The following is a 17,953-nucleotide window of genomic DNA, read 5'->3' on the forward strand; positions in this document are numbered from 1 at the left end:
CTATGATTAACACCATCCACAATAAAAAATAGTTAATCAACCTTTTATAATTACAAAAATTAAATTAAAAAAAATTATGATAAGTTGAATAAGGTTTGCATTGGTTTGCAAAGTAAACATCCTTTGTGTGTGTATATATATATAGATAGATATATGTATTTATGTATATGTATGTATATCTTCCTACCAACTTATTATGCTTAAAGCAAAACCAGAAACTTACCCCTCTCTCTCTCAACCTGAATTCATGGAGGAAGATAGGGAGGAGGAGGAGGAGACAACACCAAGATCACCATTCTGGTTACAAACCACCACCAACCTCAGCCGTATCCAACGCTACCGCCGCCGTCTCTCCGCCCTCTTCTTCAACTCCGTCGTCTTCATCATTTTCTTACTCTTTCTTGCACTTCTATCCATGGTGTTCATCATCCCATCTCTTATTCAATCCTCATACCACATTTTTAAACCAAATTCAGTCAAAAAGAGTTGGGATTCCATTAACTTAATCTTGGTTTTGATCGCTTTAGCATTTGGGTTTCTTGGTAGAAACATTAATAACGATGATAAATTGAGTTTTGATAATGAATTTGATCGGAGTTCTGAGCCGGAATTATCAACCGGAGCTCCGATCATGACTACGGAATCATCAACCCACCGGCAATGGTATGATTTCCGGGATCAACCGGTGAATTCTGTTATTGGATTAAGGAGACAAAGGACTAGCAGCTCTTATCCTGATCTCCGCGAACTATCGCCGCCAAAGAACCACCGTGCCACAGGTAATCGGCGGTTTTCAGATGATACACATTTGGATTATTATCGGGGTTTGGAGTCTAACCGGAATTATCTCCGGCAACGGAGCCGGATAGAACACTATGGTGATTCATTTTCCTATACTCCGCCGCTACAACCGCCGAATCCGGAAGAAGGATTACATTTTCCGCTACCGGAACTGCCGTCTCTCCCGCCGCAGCCGCCACCGCCACCGCAGACGGCGGCCGTGAAAAAGAAGACGAAGATAATATATCAGAATGCAGGTGGAGAAGATAGAGAAGGAAGGAGGAGCTTGGTGACCGGAAAAATCTGGTCGCCGGGAAATGAGCCGTCGGAGTATAACGGCGGGAGAGGTGAGAGGAAAAGAGGCGACGGAGAAAGGAGAAGAGCTAGAAGCTCCGAACCGAGAAAAATATTATCGCCGGTGATAGATCCGGTACCGGAACCTTCATCACCGCTGGCGTTTTCGCCGTTGACTAAAGGATTTTTTACTTCTTTTTACCATAAGAAGAAAAAAAAGCGACAGAGAGATCGGAGCGTCGACAATTTATATTCTCTTTTACACAATTCACAGCCGGCGCCGGTGAGATTTTACCAACCACCGCCGCCTCCTCCGCCGCCGCCTCCGTCAATTCTCCACAACTCGTTTCCATCTAAGAAAGAAAAGCAAAAGAGAGTTACAACAGTCACACGAGCTCCTCCTGCACCTCCGCCGCCGCCGCGTACCAAAATCCGTCCGCCACCATCCACCGTAACACGAGTGGCGCCATTCACTACCGATAAGCCACGTGCACCGTTGACGATGAGCAGTTTCACCGCCATTGATGACAGCTCAAGCGGCGGAGATTCACCGATGAAGAATATTCCTCCGCCACCGCCGCTGCCGCCGTTCAAGATGCCGGATTGGAAGTTCGCCGTGGAAGGTGACTTTGTTAGGTTGCAGAGTACGCTGAGCTCCAGAAGCGTGTCTCCTGATGGCGATGAAGCTCATTCTCCGTCGTCAGACGTGGAAGAGGCGGCGATGGCGGTGGCGCCGCCACATGAAAGCTGATAGCTTCATTGCAAGGTTCAGGGCCGGATTAAAACTTGAAAAGACAAATTCTTTGAATCAAATCCAAGGAATTGGAATGTCCAAACTGGGCCCAGGCCCAAATGATTGTTAATGGGCTTCTCTTTTTATATATTTTTCTAAATTTTAAATATTTAATATTATTTTATTTCTTATTTTAAAATAAAAATCTGGATGTTTTTAAATTGGATATTTTTAATTAAATTTTTATTGGACCTTTTTTACATTACGTTGTTCGTTAATAATTTTGATTTTCGTCCCTAAAATTTAAGAATTATTGTTTTTGTGCCAAAAATATCTAGCTGTCATGAGAAAAAAGGATCACAAAAACAGATTTATTGATTTATGGCATCTTATATCTATACTATATTATAAAGCATTTGACAAAAAAATTTAAAAATAATTTTTTATGCATAAAGTATTGTTTATTGATGCATATTATTTAAAATTCAAGACTACAAGTAAATCATGCATAAGTACGACCTATTAAAATTCAAGACTACAAGTTGATTGTGCGTAAGTATAACTTATTAAATATTCATGTTTGAATTTGTATAACTAAATGCAGATAACATAATTAAATACATGATAAACATCATTTTGAATATAAAAAATCCAAAATATAATTAAGATAATCATTGAGTTCTAACAAAATACTTAATTATTATTTTAAATAAATTATTTTATTAAACTAAAAATAAACTAGTTTTTTTTAAAATTCAATTAAATTATAATAAAATTTTGATTTAAAGAAATTACATAAAAAATAGAACTTTTAAATAGTTAATTTGATACTAATATAACTTATTTTTATCAAAATTTTATAATATATTCAAATCTATATTTCATTCAAAAATAAAAACATTTTCTTTTTCTCAAAAACCACATAAAATCGCATTATAACATCGATATACCCAAAATATAAAACGAAACATTAAAATCAAGATGTATCTCACTGAATTGCGTGAGTACCCTTCTAGTAATTAGTAAATATATACGTATGATCTATAATATACCTAAAATTGGTTAGGAATTCAGAAACCATCTACAACACGACATGTAATGTATTTATCAGGTATATGGACGAGTTATTTATCATAAATGTTGTAAGGTCTAGGAGGATGTGGTGGAATATTTCATCTGTCTGGGTTCAATTCCAGACGTCCACAACATATGTAGCCATTGAGTTACATATACATATACATATACATATACATATAATGTCCACATAGTAATATCATTATAGATTAATGAAAACGATATTGGTATATGTTGAATACCATATCAGACCGATATGGAGGACCTGTTTCATATCTCATATTGTAACGCCTTTTGGTACGGTCGTAATTGGACTCCTGGTCAATCCTCTGGCTAACTTCGGTATAATAACGGATTCTTCCTTCTTGACCTTTTCGATCCATTTGGCTTTGATTCGGATTTGTTCGATGCTTTGCTTCAAGTTCCTGACAAATGCAGGAGTCACTCGGCTGCGAAAAAACTCTTCCACCTCCTCCGCCATCTCATCGGTGCTAAACTGAAATATTGTGTTTCAAACAACTTAACTCATCATACATACGAGGTTTTAGTGGTACTCAATAGATAAAAGGTTCTGAAACTACTTACGGGTGTCACGATATCTCTAATGAAATGATGAAACACCATCCCCTGACCCCATCGTTTTATGATTGCATCCCAGTTTTCCTGTAAACGGACCCGAGGGAAGGATATCAAGCCAACGTATATCATTCGCATATGCAATGGATTGGAATTATAAACGAGCAACCGTAGGATATATTGTGGTTACCATCTTGAATTATTAATCATATATACTATACATGTATAGATAGAAAGAGAGAGGGGGGGGGAAGGGGGAGGGGGGAGGTTCTGGAGAAAACTCCAAAAAAATGAAAAACGGAGGAACACCCTGATGCACATGTGCATACAAGATTGAAGTTGTTTCTTGGTTTTTATGCACGTGTGCACACCGAAAAAATTGCTTATGAAATACTTGTACGCACATGTATGCGTATGTACCAGGGCGTTCCTTAGTTTTTCATTCTTTAAACGGTTTTCTCGTGAACTGACCCTATATATAGAGAGAGGGTCAGGTTCAAACAAGAAAGCGCTCAATTTGGTAGAAGACGAGAAGTTACAAGATCATACATGAATACATGTGATACAAGCAGGTAATGATATATGATTAAACACATATTACATTGGCCGGCATATAGCGGGCAAATGCATGTTCACCAAGTCGCCCGCGCCCCTCTTGGATGTGTTTTAATCATATATGATTACATGTTCACATCACATGCGATCATGTATGATCTCAAAACTTCTCTGCTTATTGCAAATTGAAAAACTTATAGCATGATCCTCCCTCTCCTCTCTCTCTCTCTCTCTCTCTCTCTATATATATATATATATAATCACACTGTTCCATAATTTTGGCCCTTGACACTCATGTTAGATCATCAGGTACACTTGTTCCCTCTAGCATATATATACATATATATATATGTGTGTGTGTGTGTGATTGACACCTTCATATGAAGAATGTCATCAATAAACCTACATGAAAGTTCTCCACATACTATTCAAACACTTCCGTGGTTGATTTCCATATCGTAATGATTCCAAAGTAAGACGTACTCTCTCCGTCCCAAAACAAGTGTCTACTTTTAAGTTTTAAAGGTAACGAAGTTCATTACTCACTATATTATGAAGGGTAAACTTGTCATTTAGTTGATTAAAAGGTGTAATAATTAAATTCTAAAACTGTGCCTTTTCCATATGTGGAATTTATTTTGGGATGGAGGGAGTATCTGGATTGCCAAAACAATGATGTTCAGAGAAGACACGTAGATGAAACATAGTGCACAGCCTTGTAGAAAGTCAACTTATAGTAGTTGATTTGACGGTTTACCTTTAGCCATATCCATGCTGTTTCGCGGGCTTCCATGCTTATCCGTGCAGTTACATATACTGTATCTTGTTCCCGAATCTGTGAGGGTAGCGATTAAATAGAATAATGGAATGATTCAATTGACTCGAGCATTATGGTCGAATATTGTGAGAATATATGGAACCCTCATTACATTACTCTCCAAAAGAGCCCTTAAAGAGAGAAGGGAGGATAAGGGATTTGGACCCTTTGATCACTTTTAATCCCAAACCAACCCATGAATTGCACTTTATAAGGGAATTGATCTGGTGCATCTTATTAGTGTTGATCTAGCGTTTCTCTTCAATCAGAATTCTTCTTACCCTTCTCACCATAACTTTCATTCTCACCGGAATCCAACCCTATATATAGGGCCAGGTTAAGGGAAAACCGCAAAAAATGAAAAACTGAGAAACACTCTGGTAATAATTCATCTGTACGGTATGCATATGTGCATACAAGTAATTTTTCAAGTATGCACATGTGCATACCATATAGATGAACCGTTATAAGAGCGTTCCTCAGTTTCTCATTTTTTTGGGCGGTTTCGTGAACCTCTCTCTCTCTCTATATATATATATATGTGTGTGTGTGTGTGTGAGAGAGAGAGAGAGAGAGAAATGGTCCAATTTAGCTAACATGGAACTCTAACAAATACCTCATCAGAGAACATGAGGTTTAGAACCTCTATGACTATATCTGGATCCGGAGAAGAAGCTATGCAACCTGAGGAAGGTCAAATACACCAGATGAGCAGAAAAACTTGGGTATTAAAAGGACCAAATACAAATGAAAATGGAAATATTTATATGAAATATGAATCTTACTCAGAATCCTAGTTTTCTCTTGCACTGCATCCACTTCTCTATATAACTTTAGTAGGGAATCAACCTCACTTCTGTCCACAGCACTTGAAGTTCTCATTACAGAAATGTAAGCAGCCTGAGAAAATAAAAAGTTTCTGCATCTTAGTTGTAACGCCCTATAACCCAGAACGTCATACTGGCCCAATAACCTCCAAATCAACTTAAAACATGTTGTATACCCACAAATTTGAGCTTACGAGGAGCTCACAAACTTAAGGGGCTGTTTGGTTGGATTTTTATTAAGTCTTGTATGGATAAAGTTGTCTGTGTGGATTAATATGTCTATATAGAATGAGAAGGTTTTTGTTCAGGAGGGTTTTTTCATAGATGAAATGAGCGTGTTTTTTAACTGGGAGGGGTAGGTTTCGAAAAAAAGTTGGCTTTTTGCATAAAGCTCCCCCTAAAAGCTTACTGAATAAACCACTTTTTATATCATTAAGCCACTAACAAACAATCATGTATAGCTGATTGAATAAGCTGTGAATCTCATTAAGCTTGTTAAGCTGCTGTGCTAACAAACAGACCCTAATTTCCTATCCATGTGGGACGGGTTGTTACATTCATACTTGAAACACAGAATGATGAGGACTTCCAAGAGACAAATTGGTTATAAATTAATGTTTACCTTTCTGATATCAACCGGAAACAATGACGTGTTTTTATCCTTTATGTATATCTGAAATCGCTTCTTTAATTCTTCGTGAGTTTTTCTATGACCAAAAGTAGCCAAGGCCGTAAAAACTTCTTCCCTCAACATTATATTTAAATGGCTTTCCCCAGATACAGGTTCCAGGCCTAATTTCCTGAAACATCATTTACAACCAAGCTTTTTTACAAACCGATATGATGCATCCATGTGGAATGTAGTTTTAAGCACGTTGCAAATGAAAGCCAAAATGTATGAGGATGCTATGTTATTCTCAGAATCATTAGAAAACCCCATATAGCTACGTTCTGCAAACTAGCTGATAAGCCGGTTGTTCAGTTATAAGCTAGTTGTTAGCTGAAAAGTAAGCTATTGGCTATAAACAAGCCGATAAACTAGTCATGTTTGGTATTAAAAAAAAGTGATAAACTAGATAATAATGTAAAATGACCTGAAATGACTGTTGATATATTAATTGGAAAAATATGAAACATAATCGGGAAAAAATTGGAAATTAAAAACCCTGAAGCTTAATGAAATGCTAGTGGCGTTTCAATAAGTTAGTTTGTAAGTTATTTTACGACAAACCAAACAGATCGATAACCTCAAAAAAATGTTTGCTTATGGTTGCCAAACATAGCAAAACATGGCCTATATGGCTATATATATATATATATATATAGAGAGAGAGAGAGAGAGAGAGAGAGAGGGAGGTAGGTTCAGGGAAAACTCCCCAAAAAAATTAAAAACTAAAGAACACCCTTGTAATTATTCATCTAGACGGTATGCACATGTGCATACAAGTAATTGAAGTTGTTTCTTGGTTGCCATGTGCATACAAGTAATTGAAGTTGTTTCTTGGTTTTTATGCACATTTGCATACCGGACAAATTACTTATACACATGTGCATACCATACAGATGAATAGTTATCAGGGTGTTCCTCAGTTTCGCACTTTTGCGGTTTTCCCCTGAGACCCTATATATATATATATATATATCCAAAATGTAGTAAAGATGCTTACTCTGCAGATGATATGATGACATCAATAAAAAATTGGTTCAGATGATTCCATGGATCATAAATAGCATCCTTCAATATCTTTGCAGCATTAAGGCAAGCCTGTCACGTAAACAGTGAAATGAAAAGGTCAGAGCTACCAACTCGTCATGAGAAAGGTTAGCAAAAATCACAAAAAAGTAGTACGTTGATAAGTCTTGATAATACAAGATAATCAAGATCCTCTCTGAATAGATCCATCAACGAAAGAAGAGACGATATTGACTCTTCACCGGCCTCACAAAGAGCATAGGTATCATCCAATATGCCTGTTAGCAAAACCATTTTCAGCATAGAACTTTTTATGGTGCAGATTAAAATCATTGTAGATAAAGATTATGACTGGACTAACTACAAATAGTTATCTATCCAATATCCCAATGATCCATCTATAGGTAATCAAACAACCTTTCTTTTGGAGATCGGATACTACCGGCCTCCGAGACTAGTCATACAAACAGTTTCACATATAAACATGTAATTTTAAGATTCTTAATGCTCCTGTTAGCTTAGAGTGCGTCTAGTACAATAGACAGGACAAAACAAGGATCATTGTTCCACGTTTGGCAGAAGTTTTTTGTGGAACAGAGTGGAACAAGCGTGTTCTACCCCCACCCTATGGAACACGGTGGAACAGACCTGTATTTTACCAATATAATCTCAAAACAAAACTTAATTCTCTTCTAAAACATCAAATGCATCTCCCTCTTTACATTTCATTCATTCTTTAAAATTTATCTGTTGTATTTTATGTGCTTTAAACTTTCACTTTACTATCCTCAAAATATTATTTTTATACAGTTTCTATATTTTGGTTAATTTAAGTAACTTATTGGATATTAATAATAATAAAATAATATGGAAAAGGTATAAAATAAAAATTGGATGAATTACATAAACTAATCAAAATATATAAAAGATTTAAACAACTCATTAGGGGTAAATTGGTATTTTATATGTTCTTCTATCCTGTCAAGTTATATCTTACCAAACAATGAACAACTATTCTGTCTTGTTTGGATACCAAACCCATCTTATTGTCAAGAGAAAGATAAGTGAGGCATACCAAATTTATCTTCTGGGGACAACCATTTCTCTTCTATGGCTTTCCTCAAACGAGCTGTGAGTGCACTATCATACTTCACCCTATAAAAGCCAGTGTGCCCAACGTTTACTTTGACCCACGGTTTTTCAGGAACTTCTTCATTTTTATCAGAATTTTGATGTGAACTTGTGTAAGAACCATAAAGCTCCGATATATCCAATTTTCCAATTTTTGTTTCTAAAAGGAAAGTTTTGCGGTTACTGTAGGAGCCTACTGATAAAGTTATTGGGACTATCCATTGACCTTCACCTTGCAGTCCCAATGACATAAATCGAGTCTGCAAAGTGCAAAAACAATGTTATTGGGCAATTTAGTTGACAAATTTACAGTTTTGATGTCAATTTCAGTTTTACTAAGCTTAAAAAAATAAACCTGCTCAAATTCCAAAGTGTAATCTTCAGATTTAACATATATAACTGGATACCCAGTTTGCTTTGTCCATATGTCCATAAGTTTGTTCACTTCAACACCAGATTCGTCTGAAAGAACGCTCCACAAATCCTCTGTCCTTGCGTTTTTGCATGCATATTTCTTCATGTAAGAACTCAATGATTTCTAAGTTCAGCAAACAAGTGGATTGATCAGAAACATATAGAGATATACATACATATATAGGGAAAGGTTCATTTGAGAATTGGCACGTAAAGAAGTGATCCTATCCCTTCATTTGATCAACATTTGCAACTTTGACCGTGAAGCACCGGATAATAAATCCTCGCATGGGTATGCAGAAGATAGAGGGGTAGTTTCGTAATTTTTACAAGTAGGCGGCAAAAGGGTTCACATATGAACTATATGTTCATATGTGAACCTGTTAATTAGTTTACAAGTTCATATATGAATCAGTTAAATAGTGCATATGTGAATCAGTTAATTAGTTCATATGTGAATCACAAGGGTTCATATGTGAATTAGTTCATATGTGAATCACAAGGGTTTATATGTTAATTTGTTCATATGTGAATCACACGGGTTCATATGTGAATCGGTTAAAATAGTTCATATGTGAATTACACGAGTTCACATATGAACATATAGTTCATATGTGAATCACATAGATTCCATTCGTGGCCTATTTGAAAAAGTTACGAAACCACCGTCTATTTTTTGCATAGCCGCAATTTTTGACCAGTCAAAGCCGCAATTATTGACCAGTCAAATCCGATCTTGATTGTATGAAGGGCTAGGATCACTTCTTTACTTCTCAAATATTTACCACTTCTCAAAATAACCTTTGGCTATACATACATACACACACACACACACACATATATATATATACTAGGTTCGATCCCGTGTATTACACGGGGTAATTTGAAAAAATTAAATCATGTCAGGAACTTATCTTACAGATATGAATGATCATCGAAAGTACAATATTATTTCAGACTTGTACTCTTGAAATGATTTTGAAGAATAACTCTGAAGAATGACTCTTAAGACTTGAATTTAGAAATAAAACTATATCAATAATTAGTTAAAATGAAGTTAACCCTAGAATAAAATTAAATTTAGAAATGAAACTTTATCAGTAAATTGAATTTAAAAGCAGTAAATTTAGAACAACTCTTCAGACTTGTACTCTTGAAATAACTCTTAAGTATAACTCTAAAGAATAACTTCAGACTTGGACTTATACTCTTGAAATAACTTTGAAGTAAAACTTTTCAGACTTCAGAGCTCTGTATAATCAAGAAAAGTCAACTTTTGTCGACGTCCGCCACAAATCCCCCACAAATCCATCACTGAATTTAAAAATAAAATAAAAATTAATTTCTACAACTTTCCCGATGGATTTGTAACCGATTTTTTTTACTTATTTAATACCATCACAAATTCGTTGGAAATCCATCACAAAATTGGTTTAATTTATTTAAATAAATTAATTAGCGTTAATTAATTACAATTTACGACGGATTTTAATAGATTTTATATTTTATTATACTCCGTCGGAAATGTTTAAGAAAACTTTTTTTTATTCTTTTCCCTTCCAAAAAAATATGTTTAAAAAAATCCGGCGGATTGTAATTTTCTAATAAAAAAGTTATATTCTGTCGAAACTTATAAATGTTTTATAAGAAAAAATAAAAAACTTTTTTTAATAAATCCGACGGAATATAATTTTTTATTATAAAAATTATTATTTTTAAATATATAGTTTTGGAAGGAAAAAAATATAAATAAAACTTCTTTGAACATTACCAACAGATTTCAGACGGAATTAGCATTTAACGGCGAGGGGTTTTCCGACGGCAATATCCGTCGGATAGTTGTTTTTCCTACGGATTTTGCCGTCGGAAAAACCACATTTTTTAGTAGTGATCAATGAAATGGGTATAATTGAACTGTTAATGTAAATTGTGTCTAGATACGTTCAAATGAGTCTAATTGAACCACTAATGTAAATTGTGTCTAGATACGTATTTAGGCGGGAAAAAAAGAAACCGCCTCACCAGAAGATGACACGTGTCACCCAAGTTACTTATTTATTATAAGTATAGATATATATATATATATATATATATATATATATTGCAGCGCTTCTAGTTAACAGGATACTTTTGGAAATTTATAGGTTCAACAACCTGGAAAATTTCATCACCAAGATACTCCTTTAGCATACGAACAAGAGATGATCCTTTCTTGTAGCTTATGGCATCAAAAACTTCAAGCACCGAGCTAGCATTGTGTACCTCCACCTGAAAGTGCATGCTTCTGTTGAGGAGATATCAATGTAAAATGTAAACTAGTACCAGCAATGATATTTTTTTTTACCTCAACTGGATGCGACTGTTCCAATGAATCTATGCGAAGACCACCAGCAGTCACTTCGAGGAACTGTGTCCAGATTCTCCACTCGGGAAATAAGATATCGGTTGCTAAGTAGCTTACCTATATTATCAAATTTCATAATAAAAGAATGATTGCTAGATACCACTTGGAAGCTCGAAGACTTGGCTTACATGGTGAAAAGACCTTACCCATGTCGCAAAACCCTCGTTTAGCCACAGATGAGTCCACCATTCCATTGTTACCAAGTTCCCAAACCATTGGTGCCCAACTTCATGAGTTACAACAACTGAAAGCTGACATGAAAAGAAGGCCAGAAGAATTGACAAGATAAATTCTCGAGTCCAGGCTCATTGAAACAGTGTTTTCCTTAAAACTTGAGTACTAACAAAAAGCTTGCTTATTTATATATATGTATATATATATATATGTATGTATATATATATATATGTATGTATATATATATATATGTATGTATATATATATATAGAGAGAGAGAGAGAGTGAGAGGTACTACAAAGCTGTTTTCTTATGAATTGGGTACACCACCATCTACACTTTGACAATACAGTTCTATACAGCTCAACTCAGGAAGTCTTGACCATATTACAGTATATAGACTCATGAAACAGATACTAAGTTGAAATACCATTCAAAAGTATTTCTTACTCTTTGAGTGTTAGCTGCAGCTGAATGCAAATCATCATGGAGTAGCTCAGTTTCACGATACGTGATCAGTCCATAATTTTCCATAGCCCCACCAGAGAAATCAGGAACAGCTACCATATCTAGCTTGGGAAGTGCATAAGGCATCGAGAAATACCTAGACAATTCCAAAAAGATAATAAGTGTTTCAGGTTTGGCTCTTGTATCTCTCAATTTGGTTCTGTTTATTTATTGGTTTAAAATAATTTGACTGTTGCCACAAAAAGAGTATGCCAGCAATCAAATTACAACACAAGTGGCAAAGAAGAAATGTCCTCTTTTATCAAGGAGTCATTGGCCCAGCGGTATCGAGTTACTGTAAATCCAAGCGTTCCTGGAGGTCAGGGGTTCAAACCTCACCAAATGTGAGGTGGGTGTGAGTATTTGCCGTATATAAATTTATATACATAGAAGGGTCTTCTTTTGTCTCTTTTGGATAAGATAATGCACTCTTACTGGCAATACATATGGTCTATATATTTGAAGTTACTTACTTTGTGTATAGTTCAAGAGCCTTGACTGAAATACTTAATGCTAATTTGGCCTTCTCGCTCTTACCAACAGGACAATATGCACGAACCCTGGTGCCTGCAGGAAGCAATTGCAAGAAAGTGAAACAAGCAAATTAAACAGAAGCTGGAGGTAGTGAATGTATCAAACTCAAGCACATGGGCATTAGTGCATTACCATCATGTGTTGTTTCTTCAATGTAATCAAAAACACCAATCACAACAGCCACCAAATAAGTTGGCATAATTGGAGATTCCTCGAAGCACAGACTCTTAAAATTTCCATTGATTGTCTCCTTGGAGACTGGCATATTTGACAATGCAGTCAACTCTGATGGTACATTGTCAACTGTTATCTTGAAGGTAGCCTGCATGTATTTAACAGGCAATAACTCAACCAATTCACTGCATGAACTATATAATGTATGCCCATCTACTTTATGTTTCAACACAATTTATTCGTATTTTGATCAATTAGTGCATCATCAATCCACCAAGAATTACTTGTTTGGTTTTTGAGCATCAAAATTATTATTTTTCCAAAACAAAATTTGATAATAGTAAATTCAGAACCTGGTATCAGAGTATAAACATTTATGGGATTAAAAAACTAAAAGGGATAATGAAAATTTTGAATTTGGAAAACACTATCCGAGAAAAGAATGTTTTCTCAAGGGATGGAATTTGTTAAAGAAATTTGACTATGAAGGAACTGAAATGGAATTTGACCACACGTTTGGTTGGAAATGAATATGTTAAATGATTTGGAATCTACCTGTTTGGTTGGTATGATGTAGCTTCGAAATTGGAATGAATAAACAATAAATGACCAAAATACCCCTTTCATAATGGTGGTGGTGGTCGTGTGGTTTAGAGCAATGGTGGTCGACAGTGGTTCAAATGGAGGTCATATGGGTCTGGGTAAATCAAACAGGGAAGATGGGAATAATTTTGTCTTTTGAGAAAATATTTCTCAATTGTGATGGAATGACCAAATCCATAAACGGTGGAATGTGTAGGATTCAATTTCATTCCATAGCTAAGCCAAACGCCTGATTGGAATTTGGTCAATGGAATTGATCATTCCAATTCCTTCAGATTCCACTACAAAGCAAACGCCCCCTGACTCTTTTCTTCTAGCACCGAGGAAATATATTATTGTTATTGATGTTATATACATTGCTATTTTGGACTAGAACGATGGTGTTAGAACCAAGTCAAGTTTAGTTTTTTAGTTGCTTGCATAGTCTAAACTAAAGAAAACGTGGGCATCTTGATATCCTACAATTAGGCTAGTTGAGTTGGTTAACCATGGAAGTTGTTTCCATAATCAGTGTTTAGTTGGTGGAGACCTACAGTTAAGGCCAAGTGGTTATTTTTATTTGTATTTAATCCCCTCTCCTAAAATGAAAATGGTAAGCTGAATTCTGTCAAATATATCTTGTGGTTCATTCTTACCCGAAAAGGATATCCTTTTTCCTAGGTCCTTAACAGGAACCCATCAGTTGGTATCGGAGCTTGATTGGGACCCCCATTCGGAGGTATCAAGACTCGGATATGGATACAAACAAGAAGCGGATTGAGAAAGCGGAAGAGAAGATTGAACTCTTAAAACAAGGGTTTAACTTCCTGGAGGGCAGTATCACGGACAGAATGTTCAAATTGGAGGAGACCATCACCAAGTTGACTAATGTGGTATGTGGACGTGAGCACAAGGTGAGAAAAACGGGCGGGACAAGCCGATGTTCGAGTCTAGACCCGTCAAGCTTGAATTCCCAAGGTTCAAAGGAGGAGACCCTACCGTGTGGCACACACAAGCGGAGCAATACTTCGAGTTCCAAATGATAACCGAAACCCAAAAGGTACCCCTCGCTTCTCATCACTTAGTAGGGGAAGCAAACGAGTGGTGGCAATGGCTTAAAAGAGCATATATGGAAGGAAAACAGACTGTCACCTGGGACGTGTTCATGGGGAAGATTTAAGCTTGATTTGGGCGAGGATGAAGATTTTTACGAGGCTCTGTCCAAAATCACACAGATCGGTTCGTTGCAGGATTACCAAAAGCAGTTTGAAAGGCTAGGCAACCGGGTACGTGTATGGACTCAAAAGGCTTTGGTCGGGACCTTGATGGGTGAACTCAATCCTGAAATCGCATATGCAATCCGAATGTCCAAACCACAAAATCTCAAAGACGCTATCGGGCATGCTCGCATGAAGGGTCAGCAGCTACAAAGGCAACGTGCATTTGATCCATCACCCAGCCAACTTCTCTTGGAAGCCCCTCCAGCCACACAAAAGGAAGAGATCGCTCCTCCTAAACATCTAACATGGAATGAGATGCAGCGGCAAAGGGCACGAAGACTATGCTTCAACTGTGACGAATGATTCACTCTGGGCCATCCATGCCAAGCACCTAAAATAATGTTGCTGGCTGCAGAAGAAGAGGAAAGATCGAACGCCGGAAATGAAGACGTCGATGGTGCAAAAGGCATACCGGAAGCTGCTGCAAAGATGGTCGACACCAACCTTGAGGACAAGGTTGTCCTTAATGAGGGGGTATGTTAGGACGAAGTCAAGTTTAGTTTGTTAGTTGCTTGCATGGTTTAAATTAAAGAAAAAGTGGGCATCGTGATATCCTACAATTAGGCTAGTTAGTTGGTTAACCATGGAAGTTGTTTCCATGATCAGTGTTTAGTTTGTGGAGTCCTGGAGTTCGGGCCAAGTGGTTATTTTTATTGGTACTAGTTCTGTACCCTGCAATGCTGCAGGAGCCGTGAATTTTAACGATTTTGAAGTTTCAGTGTTTTATTAGAGAAGATCTAACAATGATATAAGTTACACTTGGTCTTTACATATTAATACAATTTGAATAAATAAGAGTTATGGTTCCAATTACAGTCTATCGATGAAAAAAATTGTATAACAGGTTAAACTCCAACATATTTAAACGACTCCGCAAATGTGTTCGGTTTACACCAAGAGCAAAGAATCAAGAGATCGAGAGCGAGACTGAGAGTTTTAGAGCAATTGAATGGGAGATGAATGAAAGAACTTTTAAGGTGAATATCAATTTGAATCTCACTTTAGGGGATGGAGAGAAGACATAGAGGTATGAGAGGGTGAAAGCATGAGTGAAATGTGTCAAAAGTATCTTGAAAACATAAAAAGAAAAGGTAATAATATTCATTGGTAACTTGTACTATATGTTATTTTAATTGTAGATTAAGAGATTTTAAGACCGAATGCATAAAGTAGTAGTACTTAATGCATTATGAGCTTTTTTTAAGACTTTAAAAACTTTGTGCATAAATGTATAGTAATTTGTGCATTAAAAATTGTTTTTAAGACTTTTGACATTTCTGGTTTATAAGGTAGTATAGATAAGACATAATGCATAAAGTAGTAGTACTTAATGCATTATGAATTGTTTTTAAGACTTTGTGCATAAATGTATAGTACTTTATGTATTAAAAATCGTTTTTAAGAATTTTGATAAATTTAGTTTATAAGGTAGTATAAATATAGATTTAATCCTCTCTCCCCAAATGAAAATGGTAAGCTGAATTCTGTCAAATATCTCTTGTGGTTCATTCTTACCCGAAAAGAATATCCTTTTTCCTAGGTCCTTAATAGGAACCTATCAGATGGTTTCCGATCAATTGTCAAAATGGATTTCAAACCAGAAATTTATGAATTCAAATACCTTAAGGGCAGGTTCATCCCAGCATGGAAAACACCGCCGTGCATCAGCAGGTTCAAATTGAGTCACTGCCATATTTTTTCTTACTCCTCCATCAACGTAAGTCCTGTAAAAAATGATCAAATAAACGAAAAAGCACACACTTGTTAGCTTAAATTGATGCTTATGATTGAACAACTCAATGATAAGCCCAACTCTAAGCAAACAGAAAGGGAAGTACCCTTTATAGAAACCCTTCATATGTTCATTAAGAACTCCATCAAAATTAATCTCTAAAACACCGTCTCCTATACTGAGAGGTTCATCAAAAACCAACACAATCGTCTCGCCATCATTGTCCACCACCACTTCACTAGGAACCACTTTCTGCCATTTTCACAAACACCTGGTAAGCATTCCCAACTAGAAAAAAAAAAGCCCGAAAGATGAAACCCAATTTCACAGAATGGTTGAAGTAACTAATTACATCGTTGTTGGAGTTGGTGAAAGAAGATTCGTGAATAACAAGATCTATCGAATTCAAAACAAGGAACCGGGTGGTGTCCAGGATAGATACGTCAACAAGTACGGAGCCAGAAAAGTTGCACAATTCGAGATTGGGTTTTAAAGTTAGATCATAACGATGAGGGATTGCGAATTTTGGAAGCCTATTTTGACCTTTGAAGTGATCCATCTTCTGTGATTCGTTTTGCTTCATGGTGTTCATATCATCAGATCAGTGATGAGTGAGTATAATTTTAAAAAATTAGCAGGTGCTGGAATCAGAGGAAGATAGTCGATGGATATCCAATCCTAGTGCAGATAAGATGATGTCGTGTTTGAAAACGAGAACTGCTGGGTGACTTGACTCTGGATATTGGATGTTTTCAACTGACATTGACCGTTGCATCCAACAACTTCCTTCCATTTGTAAGGCTTCAAAATCAAACGCCACGGGTCCTTAATAGTACAGAAGCAGACAGATGTTTGGTGAAGTGGGGCTGGGAGTACGGCTGCAAATTCCACCATGTTAACGTCAACTTCAACTCGATTCCTTGACATGAAGAGTGTTGTTGTAAACTCGACGATTTACGAGCTCGAACGACGAACACCACGAAAATCGATGCATAACTGGACCAAACCAGCAAAATGATGAAGGGGGCATGGGGCTGAAGAGCGGAGATAGTCAATTGGGCTGGTCCGAACCGGGCCCGTTATGGCCCGATGATTCGGAACTGGTTACATTTTTTATGGAATTTGAAGAGTAGGGTTTATCAAAACTGGTTATATTTTTTATGGAATTTTAAGGCTCGGTTCAACCTGACCCTAATCTAGTTACGTATGGATCTGATTTTTAAAATGATTATTTTTTATAAATTATAATATAAGTTTTTTATATTTTTACTAGAAGGGTACTCGTGTAATGTATCGAGGCATATCTTAATTTCAGTGTTTTGTTTTATTCTTTTTTTATGTCAATATAATACAGTTTTATGTGGTTTTAAAATAACGATAATGTTTTTATTTTTGAATAAAATATAATTTTGAAAATATCATAAAATTTTGAAAAAAAAAATACCGATATCAGTATCAAATTAATATTTTTAAAAGTTTTTGTGTTTCGATGTAATTTTATTAATTCAATTTTTTTAATTATAATTTAATTTAGATTTACCAACAAATAAATTTAATTTAGGTTTAATAATATAATTTATACTATTTTATAAAGCATTTGACTAAAACTCTTAAAAACTCTTAAACTTGTTCATCCCTAAACGATTTCATCTCTATCCGATTTCATCTCATA

The 17,953-nt window shown here is 36.0% G+C and overlaps 2 protein-coding genes across 3 annotated transcripts; one reads left to right on the forward strand and one right to left on the reverse strand.

The window, feature by feature from the left end:
* Positions 1–247: 247 nt before the first annotated feature.
* Positions 248–1,825, forward strand: LOC112509247 (WAS/WASL-interacting protein family member 3-like). Its single transcript, XM_025114102.1, has one exon. The coding sequence runs from the start codon at positions 248–250 to the stop codon at positions 1,823–1,825; it is 1,578 nt and encodes a 525-aa protein (XP_024969870.1).
* Positions 1,826–2,837: 1,012 nt separating this feature from the next.
* On the reverse strand, positions 2,838–17,201 carry LOC112510518 (aminopeptidase M1-like). 2 transcript variants are annotated; one of them, XM_025115964.1, is made up of 19 exons: positions 16,634–17,201; positions 16,388–16,533; positions 16,171–16,273; positions 12,646–12,835; positions 12,453–12,546; positions 11,923–12,076; positions 11,445–11,549; positions 11,239–11,355; positions 11,049–11,162; positions 8,836–9,018; positions 8,425–8,740; positions 7,527–7,627; positions 7,324–7,421; positions 6,279–6,456; positions 5,615–5,729; positions 5,446–5,513; positions 4,770–4,847; positions 3,467–3,544; positions 2,838–3,377 (listed from the first exon to the last, which is right to left on the reverse strand). In XM_025115964.1, exons 1-19 carry the CDS (start codon positions 16,871–16,873, stop codon positions 3,159–3,161), a joined length of 2,697 nt encoding a protein of 898 aa, XP_024971732.1. In that variant the 5' UTR covers positions 16,874–17,201; the 3' UTR covers positions 2,838–3,158. The 2 variants fall into 2 exon arrangements, with proteins under 2 accessions (XP_024971732.1, XP_024971731.1); XM_025115963.1 differs by having other exon boundaries at positions 7,506–7,627.
* Positions 17,202–17,953: the final 752 nt, after the last annotated feature.

This window comes from Cynara cardunculus, assembly GCF_001531365.2.
Source record: "Cynara cardunculus var. scolymus isolate 2C chromosome LG 3, CcrdV1, whole genome shotgun sequence".
Taxonomy (NCBI): Eukaryota; Viridiplantae; Streptophyta; class Magnoliopsida; order Asterales; family Asteraceae; genus Cynara; species Cynara cardunculus.

What these genes read in the sequence shown, in the direction of transcription:
- LOC112509247 (XM_025114102.1), top strand. Translation starts at nt 248, where the DNA reads ATGGAGGAAGATAGGGAGGAGGAGGAGGAGACAACACCAAGATCACCA.
- LOC112510518 (XM_025115963.1), bottom strand. Translation starts at nt 16,873, where the DNA reads ATGAACACCATGAAGCAAAACGAATCACAGAAGATGGATCACTTCAAA. An exon ending in AGAGAAAACTAGGATTCTGA is followed by an intron (nt 5,514 to 5,614) that starts GTAAGATTCATA and finishes GACCTTCCTCAG; the next exon opens with GTTGCATAGCTTCTTCTCCG. An exon ending in CAGCATGGATATGGCTAAAG is followed by an intron (nt 3,545 to 4,769) that starts GTAAACCGTCAA and finishes GTCCGTTTACAG; the next exon opens with GAAAACTGGGATGCAATCAT.